Raw genomic sequence first — 16,467 nt, 5'->3', positions numbered from 1 at the left:
CTGGAAAATGGAAGAGCTGTGATGAAAAGGGAGGCAATTTCTGTTACATAAAGAGTTAAAACTCCATAATGAAAGGGACATCTGGTTTGGGGGCTCTGCTAGGCTGGATGTTGAATAAATAAGATGGAATCCCTGGCACCCACACCTTGCTCAGGCACTGCCCTCTTCCCCTCTTGGACACAGTCTGACTTTTTGCCTTCCCCTTTCCACCCAGGGAATCCAAACATTCCGAAACCTCGCCGGATCCTGCGGTCCTCCTGGGGCAGCAATCCCCACTTCCGTGGATCCTACTCCTACACCCAGGTTGGGTCTAGTGGGGCCGACGTGGAGAAACTGGCGAAACCACTGCCTTATGCTGAGAGCTCCAAATCTCCTGTGAGTATGGCCCAGATGGGCCCTGGGGCAGTAAAACTGATGGGACACTGGGCAGCAGCTTTTTGGGGAGGGAGGTTGGAAGGGAAAACCCATGATTTGGCCTCCAGTAGTGTGTTTCCCCATTCTATTTTTTTTTGTACAAAAGATGTGTGTAGGATTTTACCTCTGTAACGTTTGGAATGCCAACGTCTCAGGGATTCCCTCATCTCTACCTGAATTTATCAAGAGCTGCTCATGTGTGTGACTTTTGGAATTGTGATATTGTCCTTTAGTGACCATCAGCCCTATTGTCCAGTTCAGAATTCCTCAGGGAAGCACGTGCTAGTTTGTTTCAAGGATTATTATTATGATTATGACCCTGCTAATGTCTAGGTCTGAATGTGTCAGGGGTTCATATTAGGAAATCTTTCTGTGCTGGCAGTGCAGGCTGAGGGAGGCCCAGTCCTTGGAAGGGGATGATGAGTTTTCTCCCCAGGCACTGCCTTGGCTTTCTGAATTTAGCAAGGAGAGCTGGAGCACACATGGAGGTGGTTACACAGCTCAGGATCACATTAAGCCAAACTCACCCCATCACTCAGGGTTATGTGTCCAAATCCAAAGGCTGATGAAAATGCAGCCTTCAAGCAGCTGCCCAGTCCATTTCCTCCACCAGAGCTTGGCCCCAGCAGAAATAATTGTATTCAGTGCAGAAATCTACTTAAGAAGACCCAGCAGGAGCTTTAGGAATTTTTCTGTGTGGTTCCCAGGGAAATCCTCCCAGAAATTCCTGCCTCAAATCCGAGTTGCAGTTCTAGCAAGCACCTCACTATTGGTATAAGAGATAAAATGCTGTGGGTTTTGAGACATGGCTGTTATTCTTCTGAAGTTGCTGTCCAGAAGAAAAATTCCCTTAATGCCTAAAAGTCTGCAGTGTGATTTAGGGGAGCAAAGGGAGGAGATGGTACCGAGCAGGTGCTCTGTGCCTCCTGCAGGTTGGTGGAGGTTTTTGGAACTGGCATCTTGTGGGGGTTTTGAGAACCAGCCCTCCAAAATAGATGAAAACCCCTGGCAGTGTCCCTGGCCAGGCTGGAGAGGCTTGGAGCAATTTGGGATAGAGGAAGGTGTCCCTGCCATGACAAGGGGGTGGCACTGGATGATCTTGGAGGTCCCTCCCAACCCAAACCATCCTGTGTGGGAGGGCACAGAAAGTTTGTCTCCGGTGATGCTCCCCAGTGACGTGTGCTGATGTGTGTCCCCTGTGCTGTGCCCTGCAGCCCATGCAGGTGATGTTCTCAGGGGAGGCCACTCACAGGAAGTATTACTCCACCACCCACGGGGCTGTGCTCTCGGGGCAGAGGGAGGCTGCTCGGCTCATTGAGATGTACCAGGACCTGCTGCAGTGCCCAGCCTGAGGGAGCCCTGCCTGACCACCACCACCTCCCACATCCTCCTGCAGCTCTGTGGAGGAGTTCTCTTTTATTTCAGTTCGCAGTAGAACAGCCTTTTATCTTTTCTATTAAAAAAAAATTAAAAAATAAAAAGCTCTAATTGTTAAAAAATGTTAGCCATCAATAGCTTCATTTCCATGTGCTGTATTGTTAACAGGGAAGGGTGCTCCTTTTGGTCTGGTAAACTGTTTCTCTGTCATTTTAATTCTAATTTTACTTTTGGTGCCTATCATGTTCCTTTTGTTTCTTTTTTCTTTCTGTATTGTAAGTGCCTTCTATACTAAAATAAATGTTGTAATAAAAAGACTGGGTGCTGTGGTACTTCCTGGACACTTCACTTGGTAACTTCCAACTCTTTTATTCAACATTACAAAAATAGGATTTTTTTTTCCTCTTCCTATAAAATTTGGAATAGGAGGAAACCAGGTTGAAAATAGGTCAGAAACACATTACACAAATGGTGTTTGTATAATAATGTATCCAAACTGGAGATTTCCTCTGCCAGCAATACAATCCTGACCAAAAAGGGTCTGGTTAGGGCAGAGCTGACAGCACTGTGGTCAGTGTGGTCACTGCCCCAAGGCTGCCAGAGCTCATGGAATGTTTGGACAATGCTCTCAGCTCAGGGTGGGATTCTTGGGATGCCCTGTGCAGGGCCAGGAGTGGGATTTGATGATTCTTGTGGGTCCCTCCCAGCTCAGGGTTATTCTTTTGTTGCTTTATGCTTTACTTGTGTGTCCTTCAGTGTAGCAGGAGCACTCACCCCATCCAAGCAGCCCCTGGACTGTGCAGATGTGTGTCACTAAGTCCAGCTGTTAGATGTCACTTAGTCACTAAGTCCAGATATTAGACTCCCAAGGTTTTGTCTGCATCATGTGGAAATTGCCATCAGGAATGAGAAAAAAACTTCTTTTTTTTTTAACTTCCTCAGAGAGATAAATCATGGGCTTCTTTAAAGTCAAGTGAACACAATGTAGCCATCAGCATAGTTTAAAGATATCTAAGCAGTTTCCAAAAATAAAAGTTTTCAGGGTGAAGACCATGGGCGTTCAGCCACTGCCTTATCTCCCTGCATTCCATTTCTCCATCTGGCTGGCTGCTGGCCAGAGCTGCATGTGAGGAGTGAGGGATGTGTCTGCTTTGGCATCTGCTGCCCCATGTGAAGCCTCCCTTCCCTCTGCCTATGTGTGGGGTGGGAGCTGTGCTGATAAATGAGTTACAGAGGGGAGGAAAAGGGACAGAGAGAGGGAAAAATCCCCCTCCAGAGGGTGAGTCAGTGCATCCCAAGATAAATGTCTGCAGAGGAGGCACCAACTCTGTCTGGTTCTCTCCAAGTTCAGCTGAGCTCTGCTGATTCCCTGCTGCAGTGTGGAGGTGGGATGCCTTCCTGGCTGCTGGGGAGCTGGGAAGGATGGTGGTATGTTGAATTTATTGCTGTTTTTCTCCCATTTTTATCTGTTTTCATGCTGTTACTGAGTTGAGAAGGAGTTGGGCCGAGGGAAGAGAGTGCAGCACACTTGACTGAAGAGAGATAAAAACTCTTCAGTCACTCAGAGCTCAACCTCAAGGAACCAGAGCTGATTTCCCAGCAGCCAGATCTGTTGCAAAGTGGAATCTGAGGAGAAAACCAAATCCCTTGGGCATGTGGGGCTGACACAGGAAAAACCAAGGAGTTGCTTTCTCTTCAGTGAAGAAACTTGGGAAGAAATTCTCAGTGAAAGGATGGTCAGACCCTGGGAGGGGCTGCCCAGGGGGGTGGTGGAGTCCCCAAGGAGCACTCAGTGCCCTGGGCTGGGTCACCAGGTGGGGATCAGTCAAAGCTGGACTTGATGGCCTGGGATGTCTTTGCTGACCTAAATGATTCTGTGATTCCTGTGGCTTCTTTATCACAGGACATCCAGGGAAAGCTGCTGTGCTGTTGGCCAGAGTTTGAGGGCTCCTTCTTCTGCTCTGTGCAGACAGAATGATGATGGTGTCTGGCTGTGCTGAGCAGGGATCTGGGTCAGGCCAATCCCCCTCTCTCCTCTGCTGCCATCACTCACCAGCAAGCCAGCCTTTAAAATGATGCTCATGTTCTGGAGACACTAAATTTAGCAGCTGTTTGCTCAGAGGTATTTAAAATTAGCAGCAAAGGCCACCCTGAGCATGTGACAAGGAGAGGTGCTGTGACCCTCCACACTGCTTCTCATTCAAGACCTGTGACACCTTCATTCCAAGAGCTCAGGGATGAAGGTTGGTGGAAAGCAGACGGGGGTGCTGGGAAGGTAAGAGGCACCTAATTACTCAGAATTAATGAGGAATTGCTCCTCCTGGCTGGCTGTGTGGGGAGGGTAGCAGGGTGCTGCCAGAGGTGGGGCTCCAAACCCCAGTGGGTGATGGTACCAGGGAGAAATGGCCATGGCTGTCCCTGGCTGCCTCTTTCCTGGGTGATCCGGGAAAAATCATCCACAAAATTTTATTCAGAAGATTATTATTAAGGAAAATTTCATCATGGAAAGGGTTCTCCAGCCCTGGCACAGCTGCCCAGGGCAGTGGTGGAGTCCCTGTCCCTGGAGGGATTTAAAAGCCATGGGGATGTGGCACTTGGGGACATGGTCAGTGGTGGTGTTGGCAGTGCTGGGAGGAATGGTTGAACTCAATGGTCTCAGAATTTCCCAAACTAAACAATTCTGGGGTTCTGCTCCTTGAACTTCCTAGCAAGATGTCACTGTGGGACACAAAATGACACAGACGTGCAGCTCTTCCAAGGCGAAAAGAGAATTTTTAATTTCTGACTCCAACATTTATAGACTTCCAAAAGTGACAGTGGGTTGGAGGGTGACAGTGCCACCTCTCCAATGACACTGGACAAACCAACAGTCCATCAAATTTCTCCTCCTTTATAAAAGACTGCAAAACAACAAGTTATTTACATAAGGTGTGTGAGACAGTTCATTACAAGAATGTGAACATCAGAAGGCTTTGAAAAACTTAAAAAATCAGAGTGACAGCAAGAAATGCTTTTAAAAAGAGGTTTTTTTTTACAAAAGCTGAGGTGCTCAGAGCCCTGATTCCACTAGAAGAGTGGTGGAATTACTGGGCAGGTCCTGGCTTCTGCCTTCACACCCCTCCTTGCCCAAACCCGGTGTGAGCAGAGCCCCCCGTTAGTGTCACCGTGCGGCCAATCCCAGAATCACGGAATTAAGGCTGGAAAAGAGCCCTAAACTCTCTGGTTTGTGGCATGGAGTGACCTGTGGTTGTCCCTGCACAGAGGGGACCATGAGGACTCTGCAGCAGCACATTTAATGGCTCCAGCAGGATTTTTTGCAGGGTTTTAGCCCTTTCCTCCTGACAGGAGTGTCCCAGGATCCACACTGGGCTCTGAACTGTGCAAGTGGGCACCAGCCAGCCAGGCTTTATTTTATCATCAGAATCCCCTGATTCTGATTTTATAGTCAGGGGATTCTGATTATAAAATAAAGGATCGGGCTTAGTGCCCAGGGAATTCCCCTGGTGCTGATTTATTTGCAAACACAGACCCAGAGCAGAAAAGGAGACTGGGAGCCACTGGGAGATCCTGAGGCAAACTCAGTGGAGCAGCAGCGCTGGCAATGAGTGGGTGCTGGAACTGCGGGTGGTTCAAGGGATGGAAAAGCTGGGTTCTGGCTCTGCACTTGGATATTTTCTCCTCCTGGAGTGGCCCCCGCGGTGAGACCACTGAGTTCTCCGTGGTGCAGGGTCTGGAGCAGCCTCTGCGAGCTGAGCACACCCCGGGAAAGGTGATTTTGTGCTGCCATCTCGTGGCATTAAAATATTCTCTAGAAATAGTAAAGAATCGGACTATTCCCAGGAAATATCTGCAACCTGACACAGGAGGATGTGAGGGAAGAGCAGTGGGGTGAGCACAGATATGATCCTTTATCAGTGGGTTCTGTTTCCATTCCCGGAGTGCCCTAGGGTGCCTGAGATATCCCTGGGGGGCTGGCAGGAGCTGTGGAAGGTGGATGGAAGGAGCTGGGTGATGTCCCAGCTCTCAGAGCCCACATGTGTGAGGTTTGGGGCACCCTGCAGACCCCCAGGACACCCAGAGCCCAGGGTTTGGTGTCTGGCTGGCTCAGGAGCCTCCCATCCCCCAGGGAATCGAGGCGTCCCTTTGGAGAATTAACTGATTAATCAGGTCCTGAGTGAGATCCTGCTGTGGTATGGAGGATTTCTCTGAGTTTCAGGGATGTAGAATCATGGAATGTTTTGGGTTGGGAGGGACCTTAAGGCTCATTCCACCCCCTGCCATGGGCTTGGACCCCTTCTGTTGGAACCCTGGATGCTGAGAATTTCAGACTTTCTGTGCTACCAGGCACAGAACACTGCATTTGACCTGGGGCCATGGAGAAGGCTTCCAAAATTGAATGACAGAGCTGGGATTGTGAGTGTGGAGTTTGAATAGAAGTGTGTAATATCACAGGGTGGAAAACTTAGAGTTTAAAGTTTTAGAATCTAGTAATATATATATATATATATATATATATATATATATATATATATATATATATATATATATATATATATATATATATAAAGTAAGATGGAGGTTTTAGGGCAGAGGCTGGTCCTTCTTCACCTTGTCCTCCATGGGTTTGGGTGGTTTTGTGTAATTGGATAAAAAAGTCCCCATTGCAGGCCATGGGTGGCTGGTTATTGGGTTAAAAGTAAAAATAATTTAGGTGTAATTTCTTAATTGGACAGTTTATCCCTAAAAGGCCTTGTAGAGAGAGAGATGGGGCTCAAGTTTTTAGCGTGTTGGAATGCTGTAGAACTCAGGGTTTGTGAGACTGTGACAGAGATAAGAACAAATAAATATCTGAGTCCAAACAAGAAACACCATCTCACACATTTAATCCCGACGCTGCAAAAGAGAAGCTAAGGCTGGACAAACCACAAGGGGTGAGAAACTGGTGTGGAACTTCTCCAAACAAAGGGCTCTGATAGCAGCTACAACCTGGTCCAATGCAAAACCCCCTCCAAAATCCTTTTGTGAAGCACAGGGAGAGATTCCCCAGCCCCAGTTATCCTCGTGGGCTCACAGTGGGTGGTTTGCTGTGGGGGCCTGTAAGATGAGTGACACGAGTGGGAGAACAGCAAAAAAATAGAAAAAAAAAAAAAAGAAAAAAAAAAAGAAAAAAAAGGGGAATTATGCTTGGAGAAGGAGGAACAGTGTCTCCTTTCTCATGGGCAGTGTGGCCCTGGCCAGGGTGGCTGCCTGAGGGCCATTTGTCAGGCATTTGGCAACTGAGCACTGCCAAGAGAAAAGACAACAGCAGAGGCAGGGGCTGGAAAAGCTGATTTATAAGGAGAGAGAGTAAAAAAAAAAACAAAACCAAAAACAGTGGAGCTAAATATGTCATGTTTGGCTGGGCAAGAGGTGAGGGCTGAGCTGGCAGATGCCAGGAACTGGGAGGGGATTTGGGATGCTCAGGGGAGGATTTTTGGCTGTTGTGAGTGACGTGGATGGGTGCAGATGATGGAGAGCCGGGAGAGAGGGCACTGACCCAGGCTGAGATGGGAACATGGATAACAGCGGGGCTGTGCTCCGAGTCACCACCTGAGGGCTGTAAATCTCCAGGAAACTCCAGCACGGGGACAGCAAATCAAACCTTCCCTTCCCTGCCCTCGTTTGCAGTACAGCTGCAAACCCTGAATGTCCCTGCTTGCAGGTAACTCGCTTCAAAGTCCCAATGGATGCTTCTGTCCTGCTTCAAAATCCAAATGGATCCTTCCTTCCTGACCTGGGCATGTTTTCAGACCATCTTGGTGACACCTGGATGTGCTTGTGCCCATAGATACAGGCAGCAATCTTTGCTTGCTCCTGGCCCCACTCCTGTTCCCTGGGCCAATGGGTTGAATTTTTGTGATGACAAATTTTGAATTTTGAATTTTTGCTCCTGTGTGGTAGGACCAAAAGATTCCTGCAAAAGCCAGGAATTGTGGAATATCCTGAGCTGGAAGGAACCCACCAGGATCATTGATCCAGCTCCTGTCCCTGCACAGGCAGCCCAACAATCCCACCCTGTGCATCCCTGGAGTGTTGTCCAAACTCTCCTGGAGCTCTGGCAGTTTTGGGGCTGTGCCCATTCCCTGGGGAGCCTGGGCAGTGCCAGCACCCTCTGGGGGAAGAACCTTTCCCTGATCTCCAACCTAAACCTCTCCTGGGACAGCACTGGCCATTTCCATGGATCCTGGCACTGTCACAGGGAGCAGAGATCAGAGCTGTCCCTGTGCTGTCCCTCAGGAGTAGCTGCAGACCCCGATGAGTGTCCCCTCAGTGTCCTCTTCTCCAGACTCCATCTGGTCCTTCCCTGCCACCTCCTCTCAGCTGGCTCATTGCTTCCCCTTCCTTGCTCACCTGAGCATATCTGAACCTCCCTCACATGCGGTGGGATGTGTGCTGGCTGTGCCCATCACCTTGAGCTTCCTTGCTGGGGCTGGTGTTCCCAGACACCCCAGTGCTCGTGGAGAGGGTGGTGGTTGGTGTTTCAGATACCCCAGTGCTCGTGGAGAGGATGGTGGTTGGTGTTTCCCCCCCAGTGCTCATGGGGAGGATGGTGGTTGGTGTTTCAGATACCCCAGAGCTCATGGAGAGGGTGGTGGTTGGTGTTTCAGACACCCCAGAGCTCTTGGGGAGGATGCTAGTTGGTGTTTCCACCCCAGAGGTCATAGGGAGGGTGGTGGTTGACGTTTCAGATACCCCAGAGCTCATGGGGAGGATGATGGTTGTTGTTTCAGACACCCCAGAGCTCATGGGGAGGGTGGTGGTTGGTGTTTCCACCCCAGAGCTCATGGGGAGGATGGTGGTTGGTGTTTCCCCCCCAGTGCTCATGGAGAGGATGGTGGTTGGTGTTTCCCCCCCAGTGCTCATGGAGAGGATGGTGGTTGGTGTTTCCACCCCAGAGCTCATGGGGAGGATGGTGGTTGGTGTTTCCAGTTGTCCCATGGGGTGGCACAGGGGTATTTTGGCCTCTCTGCAGAGCTGGGGCTGCACTGGGTCTCGGTGCAATTTGCAGTCAGAAAAACGTGCCTGAGCGAGGACCTTGTTTTGGAGTGTCCTCCTTCTTCATCATCAGTTTGCACCCCTCTGTAGGGTGAGCAGGAGAATCCATCTCACCCTGGAATCTCTGCTCCTGCATGGATTTCTGCTCTCAGTGTTGTCCTGCTGAGGGACCACAGTCTGGGCAGGGTCCTTGGCATGGCAGTGGATTTGTTGGTGTGCCCCTGAGATGGTCCATGGACACTTTGATCTCTCTGCCAGCAGAGCCAGAGCCTGAACTGGACATTTTAGGGTAAGGATAGATCCAGACCCCTGTTTTGAGGATGTCTGAGGCGACCACCCCATGTCCTGCCTGTTGGTCCCTGTGCTGGTGGCACCATCCTGCTCCTCCACCTCATTCCATCACAGCCACATCCTGACGCCTTTCTTCTCTGCCCAGGCTTAGGGACAACCTGAGAGCTTTGATCCTTTAATTTTTGCTGCCCTCTGCATTAAAACATCAATTTATTCCCCACAAAGTTCTGACAGGATGGCTGGGAAGGGCAGGGAGATCCTTCACGACTCTTCCATGATGCTGAGCCCAAGGAAACCCTTCTGCCTCCACTTTTAAACAACAAAAAAACTCCCCTATCCCTAAAGAATCAAACTGCCTCCTGACACAAGTGGCTCTAACTAAATGGACATATTTTAAGGCTTATATGTAGAATTTGATGTAAAATTTCTATAGAATATATAAAAATATATATAAACACACTCCTAATAAATATATATTCTCACATTATTTGTTTATTTTAATATATAATATATAAATTATTTATAATTTATAAATATAAAAATTATTTTTATATATTTATAAATATATAAATAATTTCTAATTTATAAATATAGAAGTATATTTTGATCTAAAATCTACACACATTTTAAGGATTATATGTAGAATTTGATGTAAGATTTCTATAGAATAAAATATTAATACAAGATTTTTATATGCACACACATACACACAAATATATAAATACAAACCTATAAAATATATAAATATAAACCTATAAAATAGGTTATATAAATATAGCTAAAAAATTTTTATATTTATTTTATATTTTTATATATATTTTATATATTTTATATATGTTATATTTTATAAATTTATATATATAAAAATAGCTAAATATAAAATATAAAATTATAGATATATAAACATAAAATTATAAAATAGAAAGAAGTAAAATATAAATAAAATATAAAATTGTAATATATAAATATATTTATATATAAAGATAGAAACATAGAAATATAGAAATATAGAAATATATAAAATACAAACATATCACTGCCAGAGCTCTCTTGAGCTGCCCTTGCTGTGGACTTTGCAAAGTGCCCAGATGACCTTGAATTCCCAGGCCAGTCCTGCCCTCAGCCTGCAGCAGGGTCCCTTCCCACAGCCCTGCAGCTCCTCCCGTGCCCCAGCCCGTGCTCAGTGTCATCTCCTTGCTATGCAGTCACGTCACTGCAGCCACGCCTGCTGCTCCAGGACAAACATTTCCACTGGGAAGTGCAGGAGTGGGAGAGAAGGAGCCTTGCTGAGGAGGCTCAGCACTGCTCACCCCTGCCCTGGGGACAGCTGGGACATTGTACACGTTCTTCTTGACTAAAGAGGTGTGTTTTGGTTTGAAAAGCCAGGTGTCTGCTAAGGAAGGCAGGAGCCCTCCCTGAAATGGGAAATGCAAACCCCCTCCCTCTGAATTGTTGTAATTTTGAAATTAAGGGGCTCTCAGGCAAAGAGATGGGAGCAGGAATAAAAGTTCTTTATTAGGGAAGAAAATAAAAATAAAATAAAAATGCAGTAATACAAAACAAACCACTGCCAGAGTCAGAGCAGGCCCTGTCCCCTGTGTGTCAGAGGGTGGCACAGCCCCATCCCATGGGGGCTCAGCCCTCCTGCAGTGCCAGCTGTGGCTCTGCTGGAGCAGGGATCCTGCACAAGGGGGGAGTTTTCCTCTGCAGCTCCAGGGCTGCTGGAGATGGGCCTGGGCTCCCTCTGGCAATGCAGGGCAGCAGAAGCTGCTCCTCTGGCAATGCACTGGGCAAAGGCTGCTGTGCTGTCCCAAACCTCAGATTGGATCCAGGTAGGAATGCTTGGCTCCTCCCCTGGGCGCAGCATCTCCCCATGGGATGATGGAATTGGATCAGCCATGCAGGGACACTCACTGGCCATGGACAGAAGAGAATTAATAATGAATGGCCCATGAAGAGCAGGGATCTCCTGGAGGGAGGATTTGATGTGGAAGAGATAAAGAAAACTGCCCAATGAACAGCAGAGAACTGCCCCAGCTCTGACAGATGGGAATAGAATACACACATCGCCTTGCAATCTGGGACATGGACCCACCTCAACTCATCCTGGGCTGGGAAAAGTTTACTTTTCCTGGAGGATTTGGGTCACAATGGATGTGCCAATCCACTCTCCCTGTCCTCCCAGGGAACACAGGCAGGAGTTCCACTGAGGGTAAGGAGAGAGAGAGAGAGCAAATGACAAGGTAATTTAGAGGTTTCCCTCCAAATTTGGATGGGATTTTGGAAGAGAGATCTCCCTGAGGCAGGGGCTCTGAAGACAATGGCAGGCACATGAGCTGCTGGATGGAAATACCACCAGGGAGAAATGCAATTTTTCACTGGGCAGGTGTTCTTGTTCCACATTTCAGTGAGAAATTTTCACAGAATCACAGAAGGGCTTGGGTTGGAAAGGACCTTAAGGCCCATCAAGTCCAATCCCCTGCCATGGGCAGGCACACCTTCTACTCCAAGACCCATCCAGCCTGGCCTTGGGCACTTCCAGGGATCCAGGGGCAGCCACAGCTTCTCTGGGCACCCTGTGCCAGGGCCTGCCCACCCTCACAGGGAACAATTCCTTCTTAATATCAAATTTAATTCTCTCCTCTTTTACTTTTAAACCATCCCTGTTGTCCTATCACTATCTGAGTGTTTAAAAAACCTCTCTTTTTTTCACAAGCTCCCTTTAACTACTTCCAGTAATGCAGCACCTCCTGGTCCATGGAATGACAGTCCCTGCTCCCACTGTCAAAAAGATTGTTTTTCCTTTTTCAATTTCACATCCATCCTGCCAGTGGCTGTCATCTCCAAATGCCAGGGGGACGTGGGTGGTGCCAGCCCCTCTGGAGCCCCATGCCTGCCTGGTAGAGGCTGTTTGCTTTTGAGAGCCACAAGTGCTGCTGCTCTGACCAAACACAAGTTTTAGATGCTTGATCATAGCACTGGCCCTTTTCCAGGCAGTCAAAACCCCTGGTAGCATCAGCCATATGAAACATTTGGCAGCTTCTCTGCATAGTTTGAATCATTCATGGAAGAGCAAAGATATTCTTTGCTGGATTATTTTTTTTCCCTGACATAGGCAGTTTCTGGTGAATCTGCTCTCAATTTTGTCCCTTCACATGTGATTATTCAGCTTTTTTCACTGATGGGTTTGGGCAGGGAGCTGGACTCAGTGATCATTCTGGAGCCCTTCCAAATGGAGATATTCTGTGATTCTGTGTGGGATGCAATCAAAATATTGAAATCCCTCTGATGTACCTGGCAGGGAACTGGGCCCTCTGTGGTGCCTCTGGTTTAATCTGGTGGGATTTTGTGATGTCCATGCCACATGAGCTCTCAAGCAGGTCCTTCAGTGCCATGAAACACAAGATATCTTTACAGTCCTTGGCTCTGCTTTATCCTCTGGCCTCATTCCACCTCAGTGCCAGGGCAAGAGCCGAGGTGCTTGTGGAGTTCTGGATGCAAGGAGACCACAAATCATGCAAATTTTAATGATTTCCAGCTCATTAGTGTGGGAGTGGAGGAGGGATGGTGGCCTGGAGCAGATCTTGCTGCTGTGGAGGTGAGAGATAAACTGGATACTGGGGAAGAAATTTGGGAGTGGGATTTCCTGATCCCTGCATGAATGGAGAGTATTCTGAGCAAGGTTTTGGAAGGAGGTGGAGAGAGAAGGAAAGGTGCTGGTGTGGCTCAAAACTCCTAATTAGAGACAGATCTGAGCCAGATACAACTGAGAGACACAAAATATAGAGAGAGATTGGGATCACTGGGCTCTGATATGGGAATGCTCACAGCCAGCCCTCCCAGAGATCAGAACAACTGTCAGATTTTTATTTATTTCCTTTGGAGCTGATGTTTCTGCAGTTGAGAGCTGCATTTTGGGCCTCTGTCGATCTGCAACTCTCTTAGATCAGAGCCCCCCAGGAACTGGGACCACTTTCTTCTCAGCTCAGAGTCATTGAGGAGGAGGATAAAGAGGAGAAGAAGGACGTGAAAAATGAAATTGTGCACCTCATCAGTGAGAGTCAATTGGTGCCACAGGTGACCAAGGACAAGGGTGATGGAAGTGTGGAGCCAACTCTGTCTTCACACACCTGAGCACATATTGCTGCTTGCTTTGCATGAAAACCACACTTTCTAAAGAGAAAACAAGGAAGAATTTATGGAAAACAAAAAAAAAGGGGAGAAAAAAATAAATTTGCTTTCTGAGTAACTGTGTATGTACATAGAGGATATGGAAGTGCTTTTATCATAAACATCAATTACAATAAATAAAACCATTTTTCATATTCACTGGGGAGGCGGCGAGGATGTATTAGCATAAAAGTGACTCAGTCTCTAAGTCTAGATGATTCTGAGTGCACCACATTTATTTTCCACTTTCAATGGCAAATTTGACTTCCAGACATGAGCATTTTTTCTCTAGCTGATGATATTTACACACTTTTTTTTTGGTTGTTTTTCTGGAGAGAGTGAGAAAAATCCAGCTGCATTTTTGGTTAACTTTCTCCATTTCCTTGTTAAATGTTCTTTGTGCCCTCAAATGGCTCCCAGACCCTGCTGAGGCTGGAAATGTGAGCTTGATGTCATCCATGTGGTGACACCAACCCCATGGACTCCTCTCCTCTCTCTTGGCACCCACCTTGGTGACACTCAAACATAAATATTGGGATTTCAGGGTTTGAGGGTCTTTCCCTTGGAAACACACCACTTGACCTTGGTGCCCTTTCAGTTTCTGACCCTTCTGATGATGGGAAAGATGTAACAAAAAGCTCTGACCAGCCAGAGCAAATCTGGGTGGTGAAAACTTAGGTCATCCCTGATTTATGAGCACTGCCGGGGTGCAGGGCGTGCCGACCTCCAGAGCACATCTGAAATTCAACAACAGGGACTGCCTTCTCCCCCTGGTTGTAAACAAACCAAAACCAGCAGGGGAGAAGAACACTTTTATTTATTTTATTATTATTATTATCTTTTTAATATCCGGGATGACAGCCAGTGTTTCTCAATGAAGTGTCTTTAAAACTGTGCCCAGGCAAGTCTGGCTGTTTGAGGAGTTATGAACATCTGCTCTGAGGCCTGAGAGGAGCTGCTGCTTCTGAGGCTCCTCAGAGCCTCTAATCTGGTTGTTGCTCTCCAGGAGAAAATGTAAAGCTCTGCCCTCTGCACCTCATGGAAGAAGAGATGGCATTTCTCACCCTAGCCTCAGAGGAATTTCACCCAAGACAAAAAGTGGCCTACAGAAAAACCTGTCACCTAAAGCTGGAGGAGATGGCCCACAGAAAAACCCATCTCCTGAAGCTGGAGGAGATGGCCCACAGAAAAAACCCATCTCCTAAAGCTGGAGGAGATGGCCCACAGAAAAACCCATCTCCTAAAGCTGGAGGAGATGGCCCACAGAAAAACCCATCTCCTAAAGCTGGAGGAGATGGCCCACAGAAAAACACATCTCCTAAAGATGGAGGAGATGGCCCACAGAAAAACACATCTCCTAAAGCTGGAGGAGATGGCCTACAGAAAAACACATCTCCTAAAGCTGGAGGAGATGGCCTACAGAAAAACACATCTCCTAAAGCTGGAGGAGATGGCCTACAGAAAAACACATCTCCTAAAGCTGGAGGCCTCACACAGATGGGATCTATTTTCCAAAGGATTGTAGCACTGAGGAATTAATGACGTTGGAGGTTTCTAATTCAGCCCTTTGCTCAACACTGGGCCAGGGTCAAGTTGCCCAGGGTCTTGTTCTGGGTAGTTTCAGGTGTCTCCAGGGTGTAGCTGCACAGCCCTTCTGGATCCCTGGCCTAGGGCTACACTGCACTCAGAGGAAATACTTTTTATTTGTTTATTTGGAATTCCCTTTGTTGGATGTTGATGCCATCACCTCTGAGGGGAGCCTGGCTCTGTCTTTGCACCCCCACTGTAGCAATGCAGCCAGATATCCACCTAAAACCTTTTCTGTGGAGTGGATGAAGCCAGCTCCCTCAGCATCTCCTTGAGTGCATCCTCCAAACTCCTGGCCATTACTGTGGCCTCTGGAGCCCCTTGTCCAGGTCACCTTGCACAGCAGCCTGGCCTTCCAGCAAAGTGGCATCCTTATCCAAACTGTCCCCATCCCAGGGAAATCCCCTGGAGAGCTGCTGATCTCCAGGATGTATTGTATTTGTGTGCCCCCCAGATGAAGGAAGGAATGATGAAACTAACTCCATGTTCTCAGAAGGCTAATTTATTATTTTATTATTTTATGATACTATATTTTATTAAAGAATACTAAACTAAACTATACTAAAGAATACAGAAAGGATGCTTACAGAATGCTGAAAAGATAATAATGAAAACTCCTGACTCTCTCCAGAGTCCCAACACAGCTTGGCCCTGATTGGCCAAAGTGAAAACAACTCCCAGCAGAATGCAATGGAACAATCACCTGTGGGTAAACAATCTCCAAACACATTCCACATGAGCACAACACAGGAGAAGCAAATGACATAAGAATTGTTTTCCTTTTTCTCTGAGGCTTCTCAGCTTCCCAGGAGAAAAATCCTGGGCGAAGGGATTTTTCCAGAAAATGTGAATGCCACAAGGATGGAAGCCCAGATGTCTCCCCTGGATGGGGAAGCATAATACTGCTTTAACTTTTCCTTTCATTGATTAATTATTTATGGCCTATGCAAACACTGAGCTCCTCTTTCTTTTTCATTTTTTGTCCCCTTTTCTTTTCAACTCATGCTGATATTCAGGTTGTTTTGTTTGATCTGAGACTCTCAAAGCAAGAGGTTCACCCTGATTCTCTTTCAACCTGCCTCAGAATGAGCTCCAGAGCTGGGAGCCTTTTCCTCCTTTTGTTCTGCACTTGTCCAAGTGATTCCAATTTCATTTGAAGATATTTCATTATCCTTTCTCAGTTATTTTTGTACTTTATCCCTCCATTAGATATTACCTCTTGTAGAAACATAGGGTGTGGAATATTTTTGAGCTCTGTTAGATATTTCCAACCTAATTCAATTATGGATTTTGGCTGGTTTTTTTCCTATTTACTTAAATTATTAAAATATATAAACTAATTCTGAGTTGTGTATATTCATGTCTCTTATTCTGTTCTGTTCAAGTCTGTTCATTCTGTCTGCCCATGACTTTTTTTCCTGTGTTGCCAGTGGTATTTTCAGAAATACATTGACACAAACACCATTTTCTTGTTTAAAATAAAAGAACAAACAAATTCTTTTACCTTGTACTTGCCTGTCACATTGAACTTTGCTATTAAACTGCCCATTGTACCAATGGAAAAAAGTATTTGATTTGGAGAAGTTGGAATGT

At 46.8% G+C, this 16,467-nt stretch overlaps 1 protein-coding gene across 1 annotated transcript in view; it reads left to right on the top strand.

Moving 5' to 3' along the window:
* Window positions 1–2,108, top strand: part of SMOX (spermine oxidase) — a 51,802-nt gene extending 49,694 nt beyond the window's left edge. Inside the window, exons 6-7 of the mRNA XM_066548776.1 lie at window positions 215–375; window positions 1,629–2,108. Of these exons, the coding sequence (XP_066404873.1) occupies window positions 215–375; window positions 1,629–1,766 (299 nt within the window). The 3' untranslated portion in view covers window positions 1,767–2,108. The remainder of the gene's footprint in view (window positions 1–214; window positions 376–1,628) is intronic.
* The last annotated feature ends 14,359 nt before the right edge of the window (window positions 2,109–16,467 follow it).

This window comes from Molothrus aeneus, chromosome 4 (genome assembly GCF_037042795.1).
Source record: "Molothrus aeneus isolate 106 chromosome 4, BPBGC_Maene_1.0, whole genome shotgun sequence".
Taxonomy (NCBI): Eukaryota; Metazoa; Chordata; class Aves; order Passeriformes; family Icteridae; genus Molothrus; species Molothrus aeneus.
This window is presented reverse-complemented; position numbering and strand designations above follow the sequence as displayed.